The 26313-nt window shown below is 41.5% G+C and overlaps 1 protein-coding gene across 1 annotated transcript in view; it reads right to left on the reverse strand.

The window, feature by feature from the left end:
* AFF3 (AF4/FMR2 family member 3) overlaps positions 1-26313 on the reverse strand; it is a 318503-nt gene that overhangs the window by 107489 nt on the left and 184701 nt on the right. Inside the window, 3 exon segments of the mRNA XM_039548666.1 lie at positions 12643-12694; positions 18437-18473; positions 23861-23947. Of these exon segments, the coding sequence (XP_039404600.1) occupies positions 12643-12694; positions 18437-18473; positions 23861-23947 (176 nt within the window).

A 26313-nucleotide genomic window follows, 5' to 3' on the forward strand; every position in this document is an offset into this window, starting at 1 on the left:
CTGTCTCTCTTTTTATTTTCTTTTTCTTGCGTGATTCTTAAAAGAGAAGTAATGGAAATCTATGTGCCGTAAAGGAAGATTGGAGCAATACCTGGGCACCTGACAAAGGAGTTAAAAGTTAGTCTTTACCATGAAGCAGAGATGACATGATGGAAGAATCAAGGGGGAAAGGAGGCAAATGATGACATGCACTAATCCAGAAACCTGAGCTACTGTGGGTGTGTTTTTTGTATCCTGTGTTACATATAGCTCTTTATTTCTTTTCTGTTTTTCAGGAGACATGGAGACATGTTTTGTGGGGCAGAAGTAGAAAAGGGGAGGGCCCACAGAGGTGAAAAACAGTAAGAAATGAGGCTGCAGGTGATGGATCCTGGCACAACCAGGGATGGGATGGTGGGAAAACAGCAGAGAGGGTGCAGCAAGAAAGAAAATGAAGGGAAAAAAAGCAGAAGTGGTGGGTGGCAGAGGATGGACAGCAAGTAACAAGAGTGGGAAAGAAATCAGAAATCATCCTGTGCATTGGGTCTAGGGAGCCCAGGAGTACATGGAGACTGGGCAGGGATGTGGGGCTGTTACCCAGGTTTGTTCTACTGGGGTCCCCTCTGCCCCATCCACAGAGCCACACTACCAAAGCATCAAACACGTATTCTCCTGTAGCAGCAAATGAGGCCACACATTACCCAGCTGCATTACAACAACAGTGGGGTTAATTTTTCATGCTACTTAATTTCATCAACACTGTGGGCTGGGGAGAGGGGAAGAGTTGTGTAACATGGTGTGATGGGTGGAAAGTCTCTGAACGTCACTGTGTCTGGTGGCCAAAGATGGAAACAGGGTCTGGCGGCTTCCTCTCCTTGGCTTTGGGAGGCAGCAGCTTCTTAGGACATCAAATACTTAATTAACTGAGCTGCAGAATTGTAGGATAAGATTCATACTGTTCCTTCTCTGATGGGAGAGTGTCAGCCTGGACCGTGCTGTTCTTGGTGAGTCTTTAAAGCTAATGCAACTCATACAGAAGACATTCTTTGAAAAGAACCAGAGATCTATTTGAATAAAAACCTGAGTGGATGACAAGTGCATGCAAAGCAGTAAGATGAGATTTTAATTTCGCTCAAGTAGAAAAACATAAGCGGCTTGAGCAGGAGGTATTTGCTTTCCAGCTAGGCACCCAGGCTTTTATGTTCTTCAGTGCACAGAAAGAGTTGTTCTTCTCATAGTGAATTCATAGCTCTGCAATGTCATTGAGCCAAATGGGATCATGCTAAACAGATATTTGGCCATTTCTGTTAGATAAAGATAAAGCAAAATAATTTTAGAAGGAGGGCTGTTGCTTTATATAATCTTTTCACAAGGCCTGGAGATAATGGTTATTAAGTCATCCAGCTACTTTTGTCTGAGGGAAATATATACAAATTTGGAATAATACCAGTATTATAGGTCCTTCTATAAATCTTAACTTTAGCATCCAACTTTTTTCCCACCTCTCATTGTTTTCGTATTTTGTATGTCTTTATATTTGATCTGTCTTATGTGCTAGATACAGTAATGAAACTCCTAAAATCCTGGATGAAAGTCTTCTGTTACCATACCTCTGATCTTCCCCCTTCTCTCTTTATTCCACTGTCTCCCAGGCTTCAGAGCTCGAAATCTGGTCCCCGATTCCTGCCTACTCAGCATCAGTCACAGGATGCTGCTGTGGGTGCTGCAGGGCTCCTTACCAGAGCATGCCTGCTGAAGAGTGGCATTGGCCAGCCACTCCCAGTCAGTAATGAAATCCATGTAAAAGACTCAGGGAGAGGTTTCTTTCTCTTGAATACAAAGCCTTCAAGAGTAAAACTCTTCAGGGGAGGACAGGACATCCCTCCTAAGTTGACCGTGTGTCTCCTGGCCTCGGAGCTGGACCGCTCACCCACCAGAGCCGTGCTGGGATCACTGCGCTGCGGGACGCGATGCTCAGTGGGCTCATGGCAGCTGTGAGGGATGTTGAGGAGAAGCAAACCTCCACTCTGACAAACACAGGTTCCTCTTTTTATCTCTTGCTCGTTCCATGTGCAGTCACTTTGTAGCAAGCCCTTTTTTGAACACATGCAAGTCATCCCACTTTACTGAGGCTGCTCACAGTAAAGCCTGCTTCTCCCAGGCAAATGCTTTTTAACTGAACTGGAGATGGGCAGCACAGCACAAGCAGAAATCTAGGTACCCACAGGAATTCTCGGTCTTTTAAACATTAATACTGAAAGAAGTCCTGCTAGAAGACATCATGCTTGTCTATATTTATGAGATCAAAATCTTCCTGTGTGACAGAGGAGAACCCAGATTTTTTTAACAGTTTGTGGCAAAAGGCTTCATTGTTTCTTCCACAGAAGTGTATAGAAATTTCTGTTGCTTACAGTTATTACAAGTATTAAAGTTTATGTCTCATATTACATTTATTGTATAAGTAAAATGTGGATTTTACATGAGCAAGGACCTGAATTGTTTCTTAAGACCAACAGTTAAAACCAGTATAGACCAGAGTAATGAAAAACTGTTTTTGAGGTTATGTCAATGATGTTCTGGGGTTGCCGGCCCCAGACCTTTTCCTTGCTCTTTTCTGTATTTGGCCTCCATCTGAACTACATCAGGACAGGACACACATCTGGAAGCCTGCCTCATCTCCCTGGGGGACTTCAGAACAGAAGTCCCCCTCTATGCCTACCTAAATGCCACACAATTGGTCATGAAACCAGGTACAAAAGGGCAATTTTCTCATTCTTTGTCTGTATTGTGCTATTAAATACTTTCAAGATATTATTTGTGCTGATTTGTCTGCTTTGGTTTGATAGTAGGAAAGCTGATGGTGAATGTACAGGATTTTTACCCATAACTGCACTAAATTCTAATACAATTAAATATATGGTAAGTTCACATGTTTATCAGGTAACAGATCAGTTCTGTTTTAATTTAGTCTACCTGATCTATCACACCTCCTGGAGTGTGCCTCTGAAGAAAAATGTCAAGTGACTCCTTTTCTCTAGCAACAATTGCTTACAGTTTATGCCATGAAAGGGGGAATCAGCACAAATGAATCCTGACAAAATATCTTACAAAACTAATAAAAATCAGCATGCAGAAATGCCAGCTGTAATTGCACTATTTTGCCATAAAAGGTCTGTGGGCCAATCAAACCATGTGGTTGTTTTTTTTTTTCCTTCGGAAAAACTAAGCTTTTATCTTTGTAAGTCAGTGGTACAGTTGCCCTGATTTTGGAACGATCAGTAAGTATAATCCTTTTGAATCTCAGGAACAATATACCTCATCCAAACCTTTGTCCTTATTCATCTCCAGCTTTGATAGCTTTGGTGTGTCACCCTGCTTGCTTGTCAAATCTATCTATCTAAATTGCCGATAAATATATTCCACATCTCTTTTGGGAGATGAAGCTTGTCTGCATGCTAAACAAAGAACAGAATGCAAAAAGCCAAGATACACGCTGAGATATAATATTCTCCCTCTTAAAATACCACAGGTGAAATGATAATGTGGAAATATTCTTACCCTGAGGAAGGCAGACTCCAGTTGTAGCTTAGCAAATCAAAGACCAGAAAACTTGCTTGCAATAACATCCTAACAAATCCAAAGGGTTGCTTTTTCCCCAGTTAAAAAATATCCGCACTCTGACTTTTAATCCAAATCCAAAGATTAAGGCAGAAGAACTTCAATAATTTGTTTAGTTAGGTATGAAAAGTAATTTGTCATGAAACTGCCAGCCTGCCACTATAAAGGTTTAAAAAAATCATAGCTATTCATGGCTGAACAGTCGGACTTTTCCACACAGGAAAATTCATCATCATTTCAGGTTTCAGTATCTTTTTGTATTTTGCATGGCAAATAAAAAGTTGTCCACCAAGCTTGAAATGTCTCTTTTTTTTCGAGTTGGTCACTCTGTGGGAAAAACAGGCGCTTCTTTAAACTCCTTTTATTTTTTCTTCATAGTCATAAAATAAGTTTACAGCAAAATGAGGCAGCTTCTCATTCAGAATCTCACTTTCTTGTTATTAAAAAATTCTATCTGTGTACCAATAAAGCAGAAATCTAAGGCACTTCAGATTCCAAAATCTTTCCATTCCTGGACGAGCTTTAGTGTTCAAATGTTAATAGGATGCCTGCATTTAGGGGAAAAAAAAAAACCTAAAAAACTTGGCCTGTATTCAGGCTCAAGAGTCTGTGAAACAGACTTTTTCCATACTATGACCTCAGTCTTAGGATTTCTCTTTTGCAAAATGTTAGTTATTTTTCTTGGCAGGTGGCCAGAACCCTGTATCTCTCTTTCTTCCCCTCTCACCCTCCTCCTCTCCCCACCCTCCAGGCGCACACACACCTCTCTTCTTCCCATCACCCACAAATTCAGCCCTGAGGCGAGGTAACCCCCCCATCTTTTAGCTGATGGGACATGGTGTGGAGAAAAGAATCAGGTTATGGCATCCTGGAAGTATCCAATGCTCCCAATCGCCTTTCTCTTCTTTTGGACCCATTTTGTTTTGTTTGCCTGCCCCAACCCCCTGGGCAAAGCCAGCAGCCCCCCACACCCAGCAGCAGTGGTGCCCCCGCCAAGCATCAGCTACAGCGGGTTTCAAGTTGCAGCAGCTTTAGCCCAGGGTAGAGAATTTCCAAAATGTGTTACCCTGGCAACCAGGAATTTTAGCCCAGCAAAAACCACCACGCACACCGCGACTCCAACGTGCGAGACGCTGAGCTTCCATTCATCATTTTCTTCAGAGAAAAAATACAGAGTGGGGTCGATGGTGTCTGCCTTCCTGGAGGCATTGCCAATGAAACAGACTTCTTCCCAGGTACTTGCATCTCCTGATTTTCCTGGCAACCCCTCTTTAACCACTGTATTCCGAGCTAATACATAATACATACAAAGTTCCTAATTAGTCGCTTACAAATGACAAAGTCCAAGGAAAACAGTACTTAAGAGAAAAATAATATGCTTTCAGTGTAATACAGGAAAACATTTCCTCAAGCATGATGATATTTCACCTGGTTAAGTTAGCCAGCTTTATTCTAAATGGCATTCAATGAACACTGGTGATACAGAAGCATTTTTTGACTTGGTGTAAAATTAGAAATAATGCTCTTCATTATAGTAAGTTTTCCAGTGGGACAAAAGCTGCTGTTTTGTGGAGGTTTCTCCTGCATAAAACTACTTTCCCCTTCAGCTTTGAGCCAAGGGTGGCATCAAAACGAGGGCAGCTTCCTGCAGCTAATTATTTTTCCCTACAGTGTGCAGAGTACAGGTAGGTAGTAAAGGTGAAAGTGCTACACAAGAGGACCTGTATCAAGGGTATTTTATAAATAAAACTCTGCACTGAGCCATAAGGGTGGTTAATGCAAGCTATTTGCTATATCTGGTAAAAGAGAGGGATAGCATTTAAAAATAGGACAGTGAAAGCCCTTTCTCACCCCATCTAAGTCAAACAAAACTTCCCTGGACCTCAGTAGTACTTTTATTTAGTGTTCATCTATCCCTGTTTCTGTTGACATCTCAGATAATGCTTTTTTTGGTCTGACTCGAAATCAACAGAAGCTCAATTTTGTCCCAGGAAAACCACAGCTGCAATTAGGGTCAGATTGGGTTTCCATATGTTTTCTTTCTAAACCAAACAAATCAGCTCCAACTCATCTTCTTTCAGGGAGATCATGCTTTTGACATCTTTTTTTATATGACTTTCAGTGCTATTTGAAGATTATTTTTACTTGTATCAACTTTGACTGCTGTGTGTCTATATATTTTACATGGCAAAAAAAAAAGACCAATAGTTCAAATTTATTCTTTCTCCTTAAATTTGTAAACCTTAGAGACAGATTCAGTCAAGATCTGTGTGAGCAAATGTCTTCCAAGAAAATGCCCTTATAGCATTTGAAGAAAATAGACTTCTTGGTATCAACTTACAATAGGGGTTTTTTGTGAACTATCAGCTGCATTGTTCTCTGTAAACTCGAAAAATCTGTGCTCAGAAAAGGTGAGGAATTTGCAGGAAAGGTTCACATCAGCATTGTGACTATACCACAGCAGCTCTGATGCATCCCACAGGTGAAATCACTTTGTTTCTGGGAGTGGGAAGTTATGGTAGAATTACATTTTTAACAGTCTATATATTTAACACACAGAGAAACACTCTGTACATGGGCTAAGGGTAATATTTCAGGGGAAGGGGCAGAAAAAAAAAACTTTTTCATGGAAATTTGAGAGCTGAGGAGGGGGTTTTAAAATTTTAGCTGCCCTTGCTGGACTGGCTGAGCAGAGTGAGAATCTGGCAGTGTTAGGGGTTAGCTCTGCAAGCTGAGGCTCAAGTAAACAGGTGGAAGACTGCAATGAAGCCAGCCTTCTTCTTCTGCCAGAGACTTAGTTCATGGATAAACACTAGACTTTCACTTCTGCAGTTTTAAAGACCTCCATCACTCTGAAAAACACTGCCCTCATTCATCATAGTAAGGGGTTGTTTTCTTTCTTTCTTTTTTTTTTTTTTTTTCATGGTCTGCAAGACTTCTCTCAAAAACATCACAGATATACATTAAAAGCCATTGACATATTGATGTTTTTAGAAACAAACAAACAAACAAATACATAAAGGATGCCATTTCATATTAGCTACCATCCTTTGGAAGTTATGCTTCTCAGCAGAGTAGGGTCATCCGTGGCTCATGAGCAGATTCATATACTCCAGGATAGCCCTGCATAGAGCCCATGGAGTTACTAAAAGAGTTTTCACCAAATCACTGGCTGATGTGTCTGCTGCAGATGTCCTTGCCATCTAGCATGCCCACAAGCTGAACTGTGAAAGATTAGGAAGTTGCCCCAATATCTTAATCTGAAAGCTAAAAAGTGGATTACATCCCCTAGAAGTTTGTGCAGCCCTTTTTTTTTTGGAACCAGCTTCCTCACTAGCATGGATCTCATCCCTTCCATTGTCCTCCAGACCCATCTGTTAGCTATTTTCTGGTTCAATTGACTTGATCCATCATGGTCCTTTTGGCAAACAAAGAGAAGGATATTGAAGATGCACTGCTGGAGGGTTTTTTCCTCTGCAGCTTGCATGCTTTGTCCCTTCTCTATTTGCCATCTCTCTCTCCAGTTCAGCAAGACTAAAGCCAAATCCTTCTAATTTAAATTGTGTGACCCCTGTCCCAAGACTGAAATTCTGGGGAGAGAATGGGAGAGTGGTGATGGGGCAGGAGCTGCCACTGATCATCACATCTGCAGGCATCTGGGAAAGGCAGCAGCTTCTGCTCTCCCTTTCTCCCTACATGTGGCACTCCTCAGGACATTTACCACTTACTACCCAAGTCTGTCTTTGAAAACTGAAACTACTGCCCATTTCCTTTACTTTTCTGGGTGAATAATCCTCAGCTTTTTTTACAGAACATTACATTTTTCAACACTTTGTACAAATATTAATGAGATAGTTCTCATGGTGGTCTAATAATTTTAGCTGGGGGAAGTCCAAGCTTAAAATAACTTGCAACAGGCCTTTCAGTGAAGTGAGGTGGGATTAAGGCTACTCTTCCAACTCCAAAAGTCCCAGCAGGTTGCAACTGTTGCCTGAGAGACTTAAGGTCAAGACTACAGGTCAGCCAGATGTGAGAGGACAAGCTCCCCGGGGGCTAAAAGCTGGATGGTGAGCTGGCAGCACTTGCTCAAACTGATTGCCTGTATTTGAGACTGGTTCCCTCTGTTCTCTGCAGACACCTTGTAACCCCTCTGCCTCAGTCTTACCATTGCAGAAGGGGAAACCAGCAGGAGATTTTGGCTGTTGAATAATCTGTAAGACGCTCTGAACACACAAGGGGCAAGACAGAAGAGAGGAAGAAATAATCAACATGCGATGCTCATGCCAATACAAACGTGTGTCACATCAAGCAAGAACAACAGTGATGTTGCTCAAACATGATGTTTCCTTCCTGAAGGAGAATCAGGGTGATGAGAATGATGAGCAGGTGTTGGACGGGCAAGAAACTGCAGCACTAATGTCTGCAAATGGACAGCTTAGAAGCTGCTGACTTTAGTGCTGTTAATGGAGATCACCCTGAGCAAACCATTCTGCAAGTGATGCTGGGGACCAGCACAGGGAAGGAACAGAGCCAACATCTATTTCTGCCTGGCAAAAGCAAACAAGCCAACACACACACACACACATGCACACACACACTGTGATCGCTGTGATTCTCAGAGAGTATTAGCAAAGGACAAAACCTGCATAACTGCCATAAATTATAAAAGCCCCCCTCAATCTTGGTTAATTCTCTTGTAAAAAGGGAGGGAAAAATCTGGAGCAGCTCAGCATGAAAGCAATTGTGGGAGGGTTAATAAAGAGACAGCACTGAGGTATCTAGTTGCTAGCCCTGATATCATTAAGTAAATGCACTAGAAATGTCGAGGTAAATGCATAGCAGTGAATCACAGTCAGGCATGATTAACCTTGGGTAGTCTGAACTGAAAATCATTTACAAACACAAGGTGCTGAAGAACATCACAACAGACAGTACATTGAAAGTCATTCCAAGAGGGGAGTCACGCTGAGCGCTTCGTGTATTTGCACCATTTTTTAATTATTGTCACATTTTGCACGTGGGAGAATGGAAGACCCCAGACTCCCAGCTCAGGGAGGAGTTTCTTTGGCCCTGCAAGGTCCTCTGAAACATGTGCACTGGTTGGAATCAGTTTGCCTTGCATAGAAGTTTTCTAAAATAAAAAGTTTTAATTGCAACAGTCTGAGGCTTACTGAAAGGACAAACAGATTTGCCAAAGAAAGACTAAAATCCTATAACTGCAAATATTAAAGAACCAAAGACCCCTCTTCCTTCATCTGTACCCACGTCTAAATGCAGCCCTCCAGACGAGAGGTGGTAAAACCGGGGGGGGAAAGAATTTTAATAAAAATTAGGGGTTTTTAACAAAATTTGTGAAAGTTTTCTGACCCTTGAAAATTGACCCTCTGATCACAAAACCAAAAGAACAAAAAATCACTGGATATTTCTGATCAGTCCCAAAAGTTTGGAAATGCTCAGCAAAGCTGTAACCATACGACCCATAGAGAGCTATATATATTGTGTACAACAACAAAACCCCTTCAAATACAGAATTCTCATGGCTTTAAAAGCATTCAATTACAAGGAACATGAATCAACCAGGGAAGACTCCAGACAGCTTAACACTTCGGTATTGTTTGCACCTTTTATTGCAATTCTTCAGTGCCACCTCAGGTGATTATTGTGAATGCCAAGGTGGTGAAAGCCACAGGAATACCGTGCAAAATGTTACAGCTTAGATTTCCTTCCCGCTTTTGCATCAGTCTCATTCTCCTAAATCCATCTCCATTATCCTTAGCACTGCAATAACTGCCCTTATTCATCTGCCTCATTAGGATGCTGCATCAATTAATATGCATCATCTAATGCATACTATTTTTTTAATGTTTAATATTATTATTAGTGGAGAGCTATGTTGTAATGAGTCTATCTAGGGAGTTAATGCACACAGGAAAAGCCCCTATGCATAATGCTATTCCAAATGATTACTGTACCCAAACCCTCTGAACAGACCACTACGCATCCTGCAGACTCTGTTTCTGTACTCTCAGAGGTTACAGATAGCACCTCTGGTCCTGGGGCTCCAGGTCTCAGGGTTATGTTTGTTTTTGAGGACCTGGAGCAAGGCACAACGATTATCGTGAGGGGAGATGTCATGTTAATGCTTGGTTCACAAATGCCACCCTGCCTGATTCAGGAGGGTAATCAACCTGTCCTTTGAAGCTGCATAAATAATGTTTGGATGGAGGTAGTATATCTGCACCAGGGGTTGAATTAACAGCCATTGAATCATATAAGCTTGGCTAGAGTGTGAGGCTTGTGACATGCCTGAGGAAAATAAAAAAGACATTTTCAAGAAAAAAACATTAATTTACTCCTCCCCATCTTTTCTGTTATTTTCCTCTAGGCAAACATGACTTACTTTGTGGGGGTTTTTTTTGTTGCTGTTTGTTCCATTTTCACAGGGAAACGCTGATTCACAGTGAGATGCATCCAGTTTCTCCTTGTCAGGCCTGAACGTGCTGTCTCTCTCCTACATCAGTGTTGGTCCTTTTTAGCACCCCTGCCAGGAGATGCTAACTGGGCTCCTTTGACACTCTGAGGGGAGCGACACCTCGTAAGAGGGTGCAGCCTTTTTACCCACAGGGACCACTGGCAGCACTCGTGCCCCTTGCACAGCCCTGCAGCTCCCAGCTGGGCACTGCTGGAGCTCTTGCCCAGGCATGGTCTTCTCCACGTGCGTCAGGGAAGAGAACATCCATCTGCAGACAGACCAGGCACACAGGCTCACACATCCATGTGCAGGTGTGCACTGCAGGTTCTCCTGGCTGTGCATCGTGTGCACAGGTGCGAGTTGCTACAGCCCCAAAAGAGCAGAGAAAGTTTGTATTTGCCTGAGATACCAGGGGTAAAAAACTGTCCTAGGAGATGGTGGAAAAGAGAAGAAACCCAGGAAAGGCCAACAGCAGGGTAGCATAAAGAGAACTGCGGCATTGGTGTGTATCTATGTATCAGCATGAGTTGCTTTCTTTCACTAACACTCACAGATCCAGCCCTCTATTGAGTAACATGAACACCTTTAGTTTGCTAGTGGCTTTTGTCTTCAGTTTTTATCTCTGGTTTTCTCTTCTACTGTTCTCAGTTTTGTATCTCTTTCTGAAAACTTGATGTTCGCAACTCCTTTTTCTGCTTCTTAACTGTATCCCTCTCACTTTCTTCCTTCTCTTTTGACACAGCACTTGTTGTTTCCCTTCTTCTCCTCTCCTCTTTTTACCCCTGCCTCCATTTCCATGGAATTTCTCCAACTGGAGGGGCCTCCAGTTGCTGAACGCAGCAATTTATCAACAGTAACCAGTTGCTTCTGCCTCTAAAAATTGTTCTGGGAATCCATGTATGCTGTGGGGTAGCCTTAGAATATACTAACAATTTAAAGGTAAGAATTATAAATATACTGTATCTAGTAGACAGCCCAGTTCAAAAGGTTGTACCAACATCTCTTATTAGGCAGGGAACCTTTCACACCTAACAAGATTCTGACACACTATATAACCCTGTAGGTAGTCTCAAATCCAATCCATACTGAAATCCATACTGAATCCATACTGAAATCCATACAACCATATTGGGGTGTACCTCTGAACCCATATTTTGGGTTCAGCGATACCACTATTGTTGGTTCAGAACTCTTACAGGATTTTAATCCAATGAAGAAGAAGAAAGGAACATTCCTCATCAATAAAATACTAAGTAGAAAAAAACACTGTTTGGAGAATGGCTTACATTTTACATATTTCTAAATATCAGCAAAAATAAATGTGTTCATTTCTCCAAAATACCTCCAGATGGCATTAAAACCCTTCTTCTTTTGGTCTTTATTGCAATATTATTTTAAAAAATGATAATTATTGAAATCATTCTATTAAACGTTCCCAGCAATCATATTATCAGAAGGCATAAGGTTGCTAACGCTTAATTCATTTAATAAGTTTGTCTGAATGTGCTTGCACACTATAATTACATTCCACAACACAATCTGCAGGACAAGTCATTTCTTACACCATGTCAAATCTTTTTCTAGATTAATTTCCAGAGGATTTTTAATGCGTATTTGCAGCAGAAATCAAAACGTCCCACAATAAATCATTGTTATTGTACCTCCTTCTGTGACTACTTTTGGCCATGTAACAAATGGTGACACCTTGTGAGATTTACATGATATAATGCTCTGAATTTAAATAACAGGAATCAGAAAACATAAATTATGGGCCAGATGCACTCTAAAATTCACATGACTGACTGTTAGAAGAACTTCCCTCTCTCAAATGGGATTAAAGAGGTGAATGGTTTTGCAGAAATTCATAATGCTCCTGCCTACCGGTTATTAAAAGAATTCACTTATCTCGCTCAGTTTGGGAGACTGATGCTATTTTTTACATTTTTTTAACTTGCAGCTCATCTGTTTCATAGACTGGTTTATGTTGGCAAAACAATTCAGTCCTTTGTATACTAGAGTAAAGAACGGTAAAAGCTTCTATTGTTGCACTAAAGTGAAGGTGAACACTGATATATTACAAGTGCCTGTTCCTATCTATTTCTTGACTTCTTTTGTTAATTCAAAAACATCAACAAAATCGTGAGAGACCAGAGATAACTGTAATTGGATTTCAAGTAATTCAGAGGTGAAGCTGCAGACTGCAGTCTTTTAAAATTACATCAGTACATCAAAGGCATATGTGACATGATGTTTTTTAGCAAGTGTGACAAACTCCAGCAGCATTAAGGTAATGTTGAAGTAAGGTTCTAAAGGCCAGCCTTGCACAACCACAAAAATAATCTCATATCTATTCAGTGTGATATGGAGCCATTTCACTTGCAAAGATCGCTGACTTACTAGCATGCAGAAGTTCTAGGAATAATTAATGTTTAGTCATTATCTAAAAAGCCGTTTTACAAAAAGCATCAGTGAAAGAGCTTTATCTTAATGAAAACAAACAAATTCTATTTTGCCCAACAAATCTGATAAAAACACAGCTGCCTTCTCCAATCTTAAACACAAATATGACTTACGATGTATGGGTTGCGCTTTTCTCTGGGGTCTTTGGCTCTACATCACTTTTCCCTTTAAAAGAGAAGAAGAAAATGACATCAGAAATGGGTCAGTATGGAAACTGCTCAGATGTGACACATCAATGCTTTATTCATTGCTAACACTGACCACTCCTGCCACACACACAGACAGCTGTGGAGGCAGCAGCAGGGCTGCAGGGGCACTGAGGGAGCATTTGCAAGCCAGGGGTCAATCCTGACTTGACTTTTCTTGTCACTGACACGTGCTCCGGAAATGTCAGGCAGAGAAACTCTGCAAGAGGAGATGCTTAGAGGACACAGGCTTCAGCAGGGACAGAAGACCCTGGAGCAACTGAAAGCATTTCTCTAGGGCCCTAGAGCTCTGCTGCTGAGAGTGTACTCCATACAACACGCACTTGCTCCAAAACCTTGCTCCAGGAAGAGTAATTATTTCATACAAAGCAAAACAGCATCAGCAGGAGACTAAGGCAGTGATCAGGGCGCAGTTCTGCCAGTGGATATTTTGGCTCACATTAATTTTGACAGATTAAGGATTTGATCTTTAGCTTCTGTGAGTGGGGGCTGGGGAAACCCTCTTTGCTGTGCTAGCTTAGCCACACAGTGCCAGGAGAAGTCAAGTACCCAAATGCTTGAGAAGCATCAGAGGCCCAAGGGATGCCTCTTCACATTTCCTTATGACTCATATGGGTCCTGGCATGCTGGCTTGTGATGATCCCCATCTTGGGTCCAAAATAATGTATCTGCCCAACACAGTTACACAGCACAGACAGTGGGAGGCAGGCTGCTGGCAGATGGGGCGGAACTGCTTCTGCTGAGTCAGGCCAACTCCTTCTCCCTCCTTTCTACCCCCCCTGCCAGAAAACAGTAAGGCTGATGTTTGCTGTAATTAATGTTCTCTGAGTAACCAGACAGAGCTGTGCTCCAGTGTAAGATTTCTGTGTAGCTGTACCATGGATTTAGAAGGTATGCTACTCCACTTGAATCACCTTGAACTTGAATTCTGGGCCTAGTGACAGTGCAGATGCTGCTCCTCTTGTGTGTCGCTGGATGCTAATAGCTGTCTACACATGAGTTTATGTTGTCTAGCAGACAAGGAGGCGCAGAGGTTGAATGTGACTGGTTTACTGATGGACGTGTTTTTCTCCATTACCTTTTAATGAGCTGTGTTAAGCCAAAATCCACCTATTCCTTCTGAAAAAAATGCGAGAAATACATATTTTGGTCAGGCTGTTTTGGTGTTGCCTGACACGCTGCAAATGAGCAGCATGAGTTGAGTGGGTTTTGGATCAGCCCCGACCTAGTCCATGAATATGAGCATCACGCATCATCCATTTGCTGCTGATGAAGTCCTCGCCCTCAGTTTCCATAGAGCAACAGCTGTAAGGACACCTCTGGAAAACCTGCTGTTGCCTTCAGAACAGGCAGGATTCTGCTACCAGTGTTCTTCCACTGCTGTACAGGAGGAAGCTGAAAGACACTCTAGGCAGTGACTTTCTGTAAGTAGCTGTCTTGTAGTGGAAGTTCTGGGTATCAAAAACACCTTGACACAGTGCTTTTAGATCTCATCTTCCTCTCTCGTAGGGTTTGTGTCTACTCAGCTGAGCTGCCTAAACTTTATTGAACGGGATGGGGAAAGCTCTGGATGACGTCAAAACCACCAGTGCCTTCATGGACCTCTAGGGAAGCTCAGCATTCATGGTAACAGGACAGCTAAAGGCACCTAAAATTTAGGCATGAACAGGGCATCCACACAGGATGGAATACATCCACTCCATAATCTCTAGGTCACTCTTCACTTCCAGCAGAGACCTCAGAAAGTATATCCAGATGGTGAACTTGCTGGCCAGGAAGCTGTTGCCTCTATATATGTTTGTCAGCCTTCCGGAGCCTGGAGCCCTGGAGCTCATCTGCATTATGGTAATTTGGAACAAGAAACCAACAGTAACAGTTGGCATATATTCAAAGATTCTCTATTTGTAACTTGGGTCTTTTCTAAGTGATGAATTATTACCACGAACACTGGTTTGTTTGAGTGTGAGAGACAATATGGATTCCTGAGTGCTTTGCCAGCAGAGTTCACATCAGTTCTACTTTCAGCAGTGTATGTTAATGCAGCAACAAGGGAAAGAGCATACGTACTGTGAGGAAATGGAATCTCTATGATTTAGCCAAACTGGATATTAATGGATTACCCTACAGTAAGCATTTGTAGCTGCTTTTATGCTAATTGTCACTTAGCATACTTCTGTGTGGAGAGGAAGGACGAAGCCTGTACAGATGGTAGAAATGCATCAGTCCAGCCTATTAGAGTAGAAAATCTGGCCATTAATGCGTTATCAGTTCTTACCAACTTCATTCTTACTTGACAGAATCTTAGAAATTTTACAAATGTGTATAGCCTAAGCATAGCTGAATGTCACAGATATGGTACAGATAATATTTTTGGATAAGGGCATGTTACAACAACTTCGCTGTTTTACACTCACTCTTGGCCAAACTAAGATTTGCTTTTGATTTTTTCATGTAACCTGTCAAATGCATGCAGGTACCATTGTGGGAGGCTGGCATTTGCTGAACTGCTAAATCTTCTCTAGTTTTGACTTCTTACGGGCAAATTTGTGCCAACCTTTGTTTTTCTTAGCCTTTTTTGGAATTAACAAAAAACAAGCTACCCACCTTGCTATGGGATTGCTGTTAGTACACTTTGTTTCAGATGCTAAGCACCGTGTATGTCTCCTGAAACAGGTGTGTGTGTGTGTGTGTCAGTGGGTGCATGCAGAAAACATACAGTGGAAACCATCAGTCCACAGATCCTTAGCCACAGAACAGGGAGGTCTTTGCTAGCTCCTACATCATCTCATGCAACTTCTTTCCTAACCTTTTTAGATACAAGCAGAAGACCTGTCCAGATTTCTCAAATTTCAAAATAAAGTTCAACTGAACTTTTGTAGGATTTCCCTGTTGAATAGTGGGTGGTCAGTAAAGGAGTCCTCTTCTCTTAGCTGGAATTTTGGTGAATCACTCAACCAGATTAAGTTTCCCTTTCTGGGTAACAAGGATAAATGATATTTATTGTGATGGAGTAGTATAATTTCAGCTATTATGAGCTTTTAAATGCTTTGATTTCCTTGTGGGGGAAGGATGACAGAAATTCAAATGCTATCCATGAGAAAGACAATGTTGGCAGCTGCAGTAAAACCATTGCAAATGACAGGCTCAAGAGCCACTCCAAAGAAGTCAGGGTGCAATGGGAAAAACCAGCTAATTTGGACTCTGAAGATGTGCACTTGGATAACACAATACATTGACCATTAGATTTCTTTCCCACAGAGTAATTTGCTAGTATTTCCTGGCAGGACCCCTGGACTCGTGAAGAGAGAAGCCCACACTGGAGCAGGTTGGCTGGCAGGACTTGTGACCCTGTGTGGGACCCACGCTGGAGCAGCCTGTTCCTGAAGGACTGCACCCTGTGGAGGGGACCCATGCTGGAGCAGTTTATGAAGAACCAAAGCCTGTGGGAAGGGCTGGTGAGAAGTAAATGAAGGACTGTCTCCTGTGGGAGGGACTGCACACTGGAGCAGGGAAGAGTGTAAGGAGTCCTCTACTTGAGGAGGAAGGAGTGTCAGAGACAAGGTGTGATTAACTGACCACAGCACCCATTCCTTTGTCCCCTGCACTGCTGGTGGGAAGGAGGTAGAGAATTTGGAAGTGGAGTTGAGCCCAGGATGAAGAGATGGGAGAGCAGAAGGTGCTTTTAAGACCTGATTTTATTTCTCATTGTCCTATTCTGATTTGATTGGTAATAAGTTAAATTATTTCCTCAAGTTGAGTCTGTTTTGCTTATGACAGTAACTGGTGAGCGATGTCTCCCTGTTTTTATCTCTACCTATGATCCTTTTGTTGTATTTTCTCTCCTGTGTCCAGGAGACTAATAGAGCAGCTTTGGTGGGCACATGGTGTCCAGTCAGGGTCAACCCACCACACATCTGAATCATTTTGTTCCAAATTTCCTTTGAGTATGACATACAGGACTGGTAAAATCTATGTCTCATTCTAACTGTACTATATCTGATGTCTTATTCCAGCACCTCAACAGGAATTCTCATGGATACAGCTCTCAGAAGTAGTCAAACTCTCTCTGTGATACTAGGAAAAGTGCCTGGGTGTCCGACAGTGACCCTAACTTTTGCCACCAATGAAGAAAACATTTCTGCATGGGTCCAGCTGTTCTTTGGTTTGGGTGCGATCAGCTAGGCAGTACCAAGTGTAGCTTCTGACCAGCTGCAGATTTTGCTGAGCAGGATGAATGAGGAGATGAGAAGCTGGAGGTATTGGGGTGTGGGAGGGATGGGGGACTTGGAATTGAAGTGGGGTAGGAGACCACGGGAGTAAGAAGCAGGGAGAAGTTGTAAGGTCATAGGATCAATTTTGTAATACACAGGAAAGCAGGTTTCATTAAATCTGCAGAACAACCAATTTTGTTCAAGTGTTGGAAGAAGGAAATACTCAGCTAGGACCAAAGCTGGCCAAAAACTGTGGCCTCTGATGTCATTGCAAAGCCCTCAGCTCAGCCAGTGTGTTTGTCATGCTTGTGCCTCTGCCTGTGTTTGCATAGCCCTCTCTATTATGGTTCTTTAGTGCTTCTTTCTTTCATTACTCTATTCATTATTTTCTGACAGAACCTCATACCCTTTGCCTTTTATTATTTCCTTAGTGCTGGTACTCACAGCAATATCAAACCAATGCCAGCAATTAAGTGACACCACTGCATGTTTCTTCACAACATTGTCCTCCTCATGCTGACCTTCCCCCAGCGAAGAGCCACACCGTTTAAAAAGCCTGCATCTCCCAGTCTTGTGTCTCTCTCTGGATGTCTTTTACTTCACACAGTGGGTGACCAGACCCTTTCAAAGCCCTAGCTACCAGCTCAGGGCATTTTTCATCTTCAGTCACAGCCCTGCAATTTGCAAACAGGGCTCTGTGTTGGCTGACAGGTCAGGAAGCTAGCAAAATAATTCTTTTGGTTGTGATGATTTTATGTGGAGAGCAGGATAGAATCATGTATTTTTAATATGCAAGACAACATCAACAACCATCAGAGGTGTCAAGGGAGAGGATTAATACTTCGTTTTGCAGAACAATTCAATCTTCCTGTTTAATACATCTGCTAAGTTTTTTACCATAGCTAAATGTGTAATTAAAGTGCTACTGATCTGTGCCATGATTTGCAAACTGGAGTCTGCTGGAAAGCCCTGAGCAGGAGCCACACAAACACATATCACTCCCCTACCCACACTGCTATCCGAAAAGACTCATGGCCATAGGGTCTTTGAAACATTATCTAGTGTTAGTTTGGCAAGATTTATGTAGCTTAGTACTGTGCAATGGCCAAAAAATATACCACTGAGTATGAAAGATAAATGATAACAAGTTTTCTTGCAGAATTTTCTGGCAGTCTGGATCTGGCTGTGCAATTAGGTCATCTCTTTTCTGGCTTTCCAAAAAAACCACTCTTTTGCCCTTTCAGTCTTTCTCATTTACATAATGGAACAGTGATAATGAAATGAATACTTTTTGTTGTTCCCAGGCCACCAAAAGAGCTGACATTTTGATGGTCACTCTTCAGTTCTCCATATTCGTCCATAGCTGAGTATTGCCTGCTGAGGCTCTGTACTGTCCCACTCTGCTACTGATCCCTTACTTCATCACTTCTTTTTCAAAGTCATTGTCTACCCCTCCACCCAATGAAGCCAGAAAATGAGTTGGTACTTACTTGTATTGCTGTGTCCTGTGGATCCCTGTTGTGACTCCTACAGTAATAACAGAAAAAAGGGAAGGTGTATTATTTTTTCAGCAATTTTTTTTCTGCAATACTTGCTTGGACATTACCTTAACAGTACAAACAGCACTGATGATTGTCCATTTGGTTTCAAACTAATTTTCAATTACAAGAATAAGTCCAATATTTCTTGGAAAATCCATTAATTCTTAAGATTGTAAACTTATTTCACAACAACCCTTTAATGGCGCAATTCCTTGTTTAGCTATTACAACTCTCCTGCTCACTATTCATGTATTGATCAGCCAAAACTCGTCTATTATCTTCTACAAGTTCAGATGAGAAGACAGAGGGAAGGCCAATATTGTTTCATGGACCATTGGATCCCTGAGGTAGTAGCACAGCTGGTCTTTTCACATGTTGACATTGACAGCATCAGAGAATGAAAATACAGACTAGTTCTGGGTCCCTGAGATTACAAGGTTGACCTTGTATGACAACAGCAATATCTGTGAATGTGGTGCAATAAATCAGACCATTTTTTCCTCAAGTGCAAATGTTCGCTCACTGTTTTTCATTCAGAGAATTTGTTTGCATTCATAAAAATATAAAAGAAGGCTATGAATACAAATATAAACCATAACAAAAAGATATTTAAATTAAGGGAAAAAAGAATACTTTTCCACGGACGCAGCAGGAAAAGTATCCTGTATGTAACTCTGCTTCTGAATAACCCAGACACACACAGGAATACCACCTCACATCCATGCTGCTGTTACAACTGCAGTTAAGACTGCTCAGAGAAGCCAGGCACCCACAGGAACACATGCAGTCATTTTCAGTGAGGAACTGGGCACTGCACCAGATCCCTGGTCCACAGAGGCTGAGGGATGAGCCAAACACACAGCTCATGGAGAGAGGAACTGCAAGTCCCCAGAGAGCTGAGGATGCTCCAACTTGGTTGGGCTGAGATTGTGCTGCTGAGACAATCAGGAGAATTCCTCAGGGGCTTGGGGTCCCAAGAGCTTCTTGGGCCCTCTAAACAGAGGTTGGCTGGACAGCAGACCCTGGCGTCTTGAGGGCTCGGCTGATCAGAATCCCTCGATCTGCACAATTTGCTCTGGAGTCAAGGCTGTCCAGACTGCATGGCTTTGATCTGTAATTTCAATACTATAATACACATCTGCAACTCACTTCCATCCTACATACCTGTAATGTGAGATGTCATTTTTTGGGCACGCCCCAATAGTTTCTACCTTCTACTGTAATATGAATACTGTAATATGTAATATGAAAAGATCTGTACCATGTTTCACATGCCAAGAATAATTTCTCAGTAGTTTGAAATTGTGTACTTTTGACAAATTGCATCAGCTTTTTGTGAATGTTTCTGATGAAGAGAGATTAAAGCCTGTTTTTTTCTGGTGACTGAATGTAATCTTAAAAAGTCAAGATCAGCTTGCAGCAGTGATGTACTGGTATGTACAACTGAATTTAAATGCTATTCTTGTAGCCAACCACACTCCCAATAAAAGTAGGCTTTCAAAGCATGTTCAGTTTCCAAAACAGAGAATTTATCTACCTAGAGAAGTTGAGGGAAATGCAGTAATTTTGAGGGAAATATCTTCATATTTGTAAAAGTGTTTGAAACTTCTAAACAAGGATCTTGCCCACTCTTTTACCTTTTCATTAACCTCAGGAAGAATGCACCATCCCCTTTAACTGCTGAGCACAGTATCTTGCCTCTGCCAAAGGCTAGTAAAAATATCTCATAGAGAAATATAGAATGGTCTTACTAATGGAGGAAAAACGAATGTAACTTTAAAAAAAAGGTGAAGTCTTCATTTCTGAAGATTATTGTCCAGTGTATTTCCTCCAGCTTGTTAAAATCAACAAGAAAGGAAAAAGCAAATGAATTGAGCTTGTGAAGAACAACATCAGTATGACAACTTAGCATCTGCTGAGAATAATCACCCAATAGCTTTGTGACAAGAAACCAGTTCTCCTGGAGTGGCTAAATTAATTCCCAAATAACAAAATGATGGCTGATCCCATAATATCATATACACATAACTAGAAATCAAACACCTGATCGAACTATCAAGACATAAAATCACAGTAAAAATGAAGAAAGAGAGCAAAGCATGCAGCAGAATTAACAGCATTTTTTCCTGCACAAGAGAATTAATACTTGAACATGAAAGCTCATCCACACAAGCATCAAGTGAGCTCTTATTTACAAATTTAATTATTCATTTAAAGTTTATTTATTAAGATGCTTTTAATAAAATTACAATCAAGAAATGCCTGATCATTTGTACATAACAAAGCGTGGCTGAGAAAGGAAAGCACACACAGCCTGTCACATCACACATTCATTCAATTATCCTCAAGCTTTGAAAAACAAGAAGTAAAGAGACTGTCATTGCCCCTTCCTAGTAAATTCAAGAGTGCAAATTAATTCCAGAGAGAAAGAAAATTCCAAGTTAAGGATGAAATGTAACTTTATGCCCTCCATTACATAAAGGACAGCTCTCTAGCAGTGCTCCTCCAGCAGTGCAGTATTTGGAAACCTACTGGGCACTGCCACGTGTCACACGTGACTCAGACTCTCCTCTCATTCTTGTGAATCAATGCAGACCTCCCATGTTAATGAGGCCTGATTTCATATAGAAGTACAGCATATGCACATCCATCCCCTCCATCAAATGAGCATTTAGTTATATTGATTGATACAGCCACATGTGCAGTTTCAAATGTGCAATTCTGTTATATTTGTGATATATAAATCTCAGATATTTAGCTTTTATTACTAGACTGATTTCAAAACCACTCTAGCTATAGTTGCTGTGGCCTTTGCAACTTTAATAGCCTAATTAATAAATTTCAAGTTTCAAGCTGTCAGATAGCTAATTACTTGAATTGCAGGTTAAAAGCAGTGTGGCGTGAATGCGAACTAATGATGCTGACACTCAGTTTTTTATGGACAGAAACATAGTTATGATTTGCATCCTTGTAACAGGGCAGGAGTCCTACAAGCTTCTCTTTTTCCCATTCCCAAAATGATGAATATCTTAATATTTGGGAACTGTCTTCTGTTAAAAGCAAGTGTAGCTTCTCTTGCTGTAAGAGTCTTTGCAAATGAATTGAACTGATGTCTTAGCACTGCTATTAAGACTGAAGAGCAATTCATGTTACCATGCATGACTTGGAACTAAGAGATGAAGCTGTTGCCCAGAATTTAGCCTTTCAGTCTTTACTGGCTTTGGTCACTACTTAACTGACAGAACCATTTATCTGAATAATGTGCGATCCACAACAGTTTGGTGTAGCCCTCAGGTTTTAAAAAGTAGGGATAACTACGTGGATTACCTGTGGGAAAACTTTCTAAGAGCTATGGAGACATTCCCTATGAGGTCCAATAAAGATTTTACTCCGTGCTTTGTGAAGAGCAATAGCTAGTTTATGAAGGTTTGAAAAACACGTTTGAAAAATTAGGAAACCATTTTTTGCATTTTGGAGCCTGAAAAGCAGATGCTTTCTAAAGTCGGTAACAGTACAGACTAATGTTAAGCCACAGAACAGCTTTTAATTATTTTAAAATAGAAGTGGTGTCTAAAATTAACATAATCTATGGCCAGTAATACAGGATTGTTCCAGGACTCTGGTGAGTTTTTTAAGGTACTTCTTTCCCATCTCACACACAAAGCACTCTCATTTCTGACCATGCAGACCATCCAGGCCACAATACAGTTGTGATGTTATTGTATGTACAAAAGTATGCTCGTATGTTACTAGCTGAAATCTTGTCCATCCTAAGCTCAAAAAAAAATGGAAATTCTACTTTGGCAAGAGAAAAGGAAACCGCCTTGAAAAGGATCTTTAAAAATGAATGGTAGATCTCTGAAATAGCTCTGCAATTCAAAATAATAGAAAATTTCCCAGAGAGATGGATGAACAGGCAGAGAGAAGATGAGAAAGTCAATATCAACCATTATTCACATATCTTTGCTCTCTGCTCTGCGGTTCTCCTATTCCTATATTTATCACAATGCAGTTAGTTGTGAGGAAGTGGATTCACGATGGCCACACAGATCCGCTGACAGGTGCACGCCTTGCCCGTGCACATCTGCACACGTGTCACACAAGCACACTGTGTGGTGGCAATTGTGGCAGAAACTGCAGCGCTGCAAGCACCACTTCACTTTGTCATCCCTATGTGGCACTTCACCTGCTTGTAAGCTGCTGATCCTCCTATCTCCTACAGGACTTACTCTAACTTAACAAGCCTCTGGCCTGCCTACCATCTTCAATCAGTTGTCTTCCTTCAAGTAAATAGTGAGTTATTTCCTTCTTTTTCTTTCATAACATGCCAGAGATATTTTGGTTTACACCCCTGATACTTCAAAATCATGACACTCTCATCCACAGAAAAGCTGTTTTACTGTAGGCAAATGAAGTTTTCTTGGCTTTGTAGTTATAATTATTCCCTAAACTAAATTTTGCAGAATGGACTTAAAAGTTGCCAAACAAGCTTGCTTTAACAGGAGAAAGACTATAAACAGCATCAATACCATCTTTCAAGCTTGAACACTGCATGAAATATGCTTGTGACATCTAAACAGTGTATGGTGATACAATGTGAAATTTATTGGCTCTTGCACAAGATATCTGATTTCATTGCCTCCTGACTTACCATGTATAAATAATATGGTTTCCCCAAGCTTGTGCTGATGAGCTTTACCATGCTGCACTGCATCCTCCCTGGGACACATCCTATAGTGGGGCTGGTTTTAAAGGACCATCAGCAGGACTAGTGGCTTTGGTCTCTTGGGGAATCAAATATTTCCACGGCAAATGCTTTTGTGGCCCCTCTGAGTATCTCGGCACTGGGCTGACAGCCTCTCTAGCAAAGCTGCCCCTTTGAAGCCAGGCTGGTGGCAGGAGATGTGTGCCCAGTCCTCAGGCCCAACTAGAGGCCAGTGTACCTAGTGAAGGCCTGCTCAGACCTCAAAGGTTTCAACACAAATCTCAGCTGGTGAAGCCAAATGACACAGGAGCAGTGGATGCAAGGAGGAGCTCCCTGACTCTCCACAGCTGTCTGTGCCCTAAGGTGTCAATCAGGAGCCTCAGCAGAAGCCACCCCATCTGGACATCCCACCGGATACACCTGTGGTTTTACCTTGCTGTGAGGAACCCATGACCCCCACACCATCAATTCTGCTGCCAAGAGATGCAGACTGTAGCCCTGCTGAGGCTGTAAGAAGGGAAAAGACAGGGAATACTGGCACACACACATGCATATCATCAGCACGGCATCAATCTCAGCCCAGAGACCTCACACACTTAGTCAGGGCTTTTGTAGGACATATTGTGAGGTGCAGGAGGAATGTTTGTATACGATGTGGAATGTCTTACCTTGTTTGGGAAGGGAAACTTGCTTTGTTCTGCCTTTCCTGGTGTGTGAATAGCTGACAGTGGCGGAGGCCATGAATGGGTCATCTCCTGAAAAACAGTATTGTTCAGCAAAATGCATTGAGAAAGTCCGTGGAAAAGGAGACAAGGACAGCATATCAGTAGCAAGAGTGCCTGGGTAGTGGAATATTTAAGTTACTGCAGCTTCTAGGAAATGCCCAGTTTTCATATAATCTAGACAAAACATGAGCTACAATGATTTTTACAGACTCTTGAGAGCAGTTCTTAAGCACACTCTCATTTTCCTGAATAGATAATACATCTTAAGTGCAAGAAGTTTGATTTTTCTAACACTCTGCAATACAGTTCAATCACACAATGTATTTGGGCTGGTGAGACTAACAGAATATTCTTTTGTAGATGAGAACAGAAATTTCGGTTCATGACCAAGTAATGGGGTACACACAGTGGACTAATCACACAATAGATTTCACAAAGTCAGAATGGTAAATGCTTACCACTTGCTAGCAGTTAATTCCTAAAATTGCCTTTATCATTGTAAAGGAGTTGAATAAGTTCCTAACTCCAACGTGTTTGTGCCTTGAAGGACACAGATATGTGGCAAGCCCTAAACGAGGTGTGCTGCACACCATCTTTTTCTCCTCCCTGTTTTGTCTGGAGGGACATTTTTTCATAGCTAAGAGACAGATGCAGCTTGACCTGACTTTTATGCAGTCATCCTTGACCCAGCTTCAGGTAGCAGGTAGGCACACATTCAATACTGTTATGATTCAAGTCTAAATGAGTTGGTCTCCAAAGCAAGGCTGCTTTTGGGGAGAGATAAATGAAACACTTCAGACCATTTGTTCCTCTCTAGTGCAGGATGTTAAGGGACAGATTTCTTTTTTGACATGTTCAGCACCAACAGCCACAATATTTGGTACACAGTAACTTAAGAGAATTAATATGAGAAATAGAGCCAAGCATGACAACCCTGAAAGTTGGCCCATACGTTAGAAGAACTGAAGAGAAAATAACATCCTGCCTAAGCAGGGGGATTTCTGACACTATCAAGAGTCTGCCTGGCAGATGCTTTGCTGGGTTTTGCTACCATTAGCTGACTGTGGAGTTGTTTCTCAGTGATATTTCAAGGAGCCATGCAGAGATCCACAATCAGTCCCAAAATAAAACTGGAGTTATATTTCCATGACTCATTCCTTTTTAAAGAGAAAAGAAAATTTTCTTGTTTGGAAAAAAGGGTGTGTGAGTCTCTTGCCCATCCTTCATTAGTGCTGATGGAACTGCTTCCTGACCCAGCATGGACTGAGCTGCTGCATTTTTTACATAGTGGAAAGTCTCTGGCTGTTCTGCCAATGAAAGGACCAGCCCTTTCAACACAGTTTATTAGCAATAAATGTCACCTTTAAAGCATTCTTGATAAACAGTTTATTTCCTAATAAAAATTGCATTCTTTTAATTTATTTGAAGCTAAAAAGTTACATGATTTATTATACTTCTGTAATCTACATGCGTGCCTCTAATCAGAGCATCATCTGGTTTGCAGTTTCAGTATCAGAATTGCTTTGCTTTTCACTTCTTTGAGGCAGATCATTCATCTTATGACTTCCTTATCTGATAAGTGCCAGCAATAACAGTATATAGCAATTTTTAATATACAGTAACTTCTTAAAACTCAGGCAGCAAAAAACAGAGGCAATCAGATTGCTGTTTGCTACAAGTACCTGGCACATGCGCTACTGTTTGCAAAAGATTAAGAAATAATGTATTAAGAAATATCCCAATAGTAAAGGTGTATGACAATAAATTGACAAAATGGAGATTTGCAATGTGGATGTTTAACCCTAAGTCTGTCATGTAAAAAGGTATCACTTTCATACCTGCTTTCCTTGCTTTTCCCTTACAGGACCATTTACTCTGTGGGAAATGTTGTGTATATAGACTAAAGGTGTTTCCAGCGGAAAAACCCTGTTCCCAACCAAAGCGTCCTCCCTACAAGTTGAGGTGCTGAGCCCAAAAAACCACATGGGAATGACTATGTGTCCCTTTCTTCCGTAGGGCAATGCTTTACGTTATCTCTGTCAATTGAAGAACGGGGGCAGACAGACTGGGAACATCTGGTGACTTTGACCCAAAGTTATCCTACTTGTGAAATATTCTATTCAGTGCTTATGACTGCCATTTGCTCAAGAAGCAGTTCTTCCAGGTTGTACAGCTGGTGACCCCACTGTCACCTTCAGGGACACCTCTCCTGAGGAGTCTGCTCTGTGCCAGCACAAAACAATCTGTTACAGCAGCAGAGCTCTTTCCTCCCACCTTGCTTGCCCGAGTCTGACAATGATGCCTTCATCCACTGAAAGGACCAGAGGGTTGATTAAAAATAAGGGTGACCTTTTTTTTGACATGTCAAAATCTTTCGTTTCTTCTTTTCTCCAACA

Source organism: Corvus cornix, chromosome 1 (genome assembly GCF_000738735.6).
Source record: "Corvus cornix cornix isolate S_Up_H32 chromosome 1, ASM73873v5, whole genome shotgun sequence".
Taxonomy (NCBI): domain Eukaryota; kingdom Metazoa; phylum Chordata; class Aves; order Passeriformes; family Corvidae; genus Corvus; species Corvus cornix.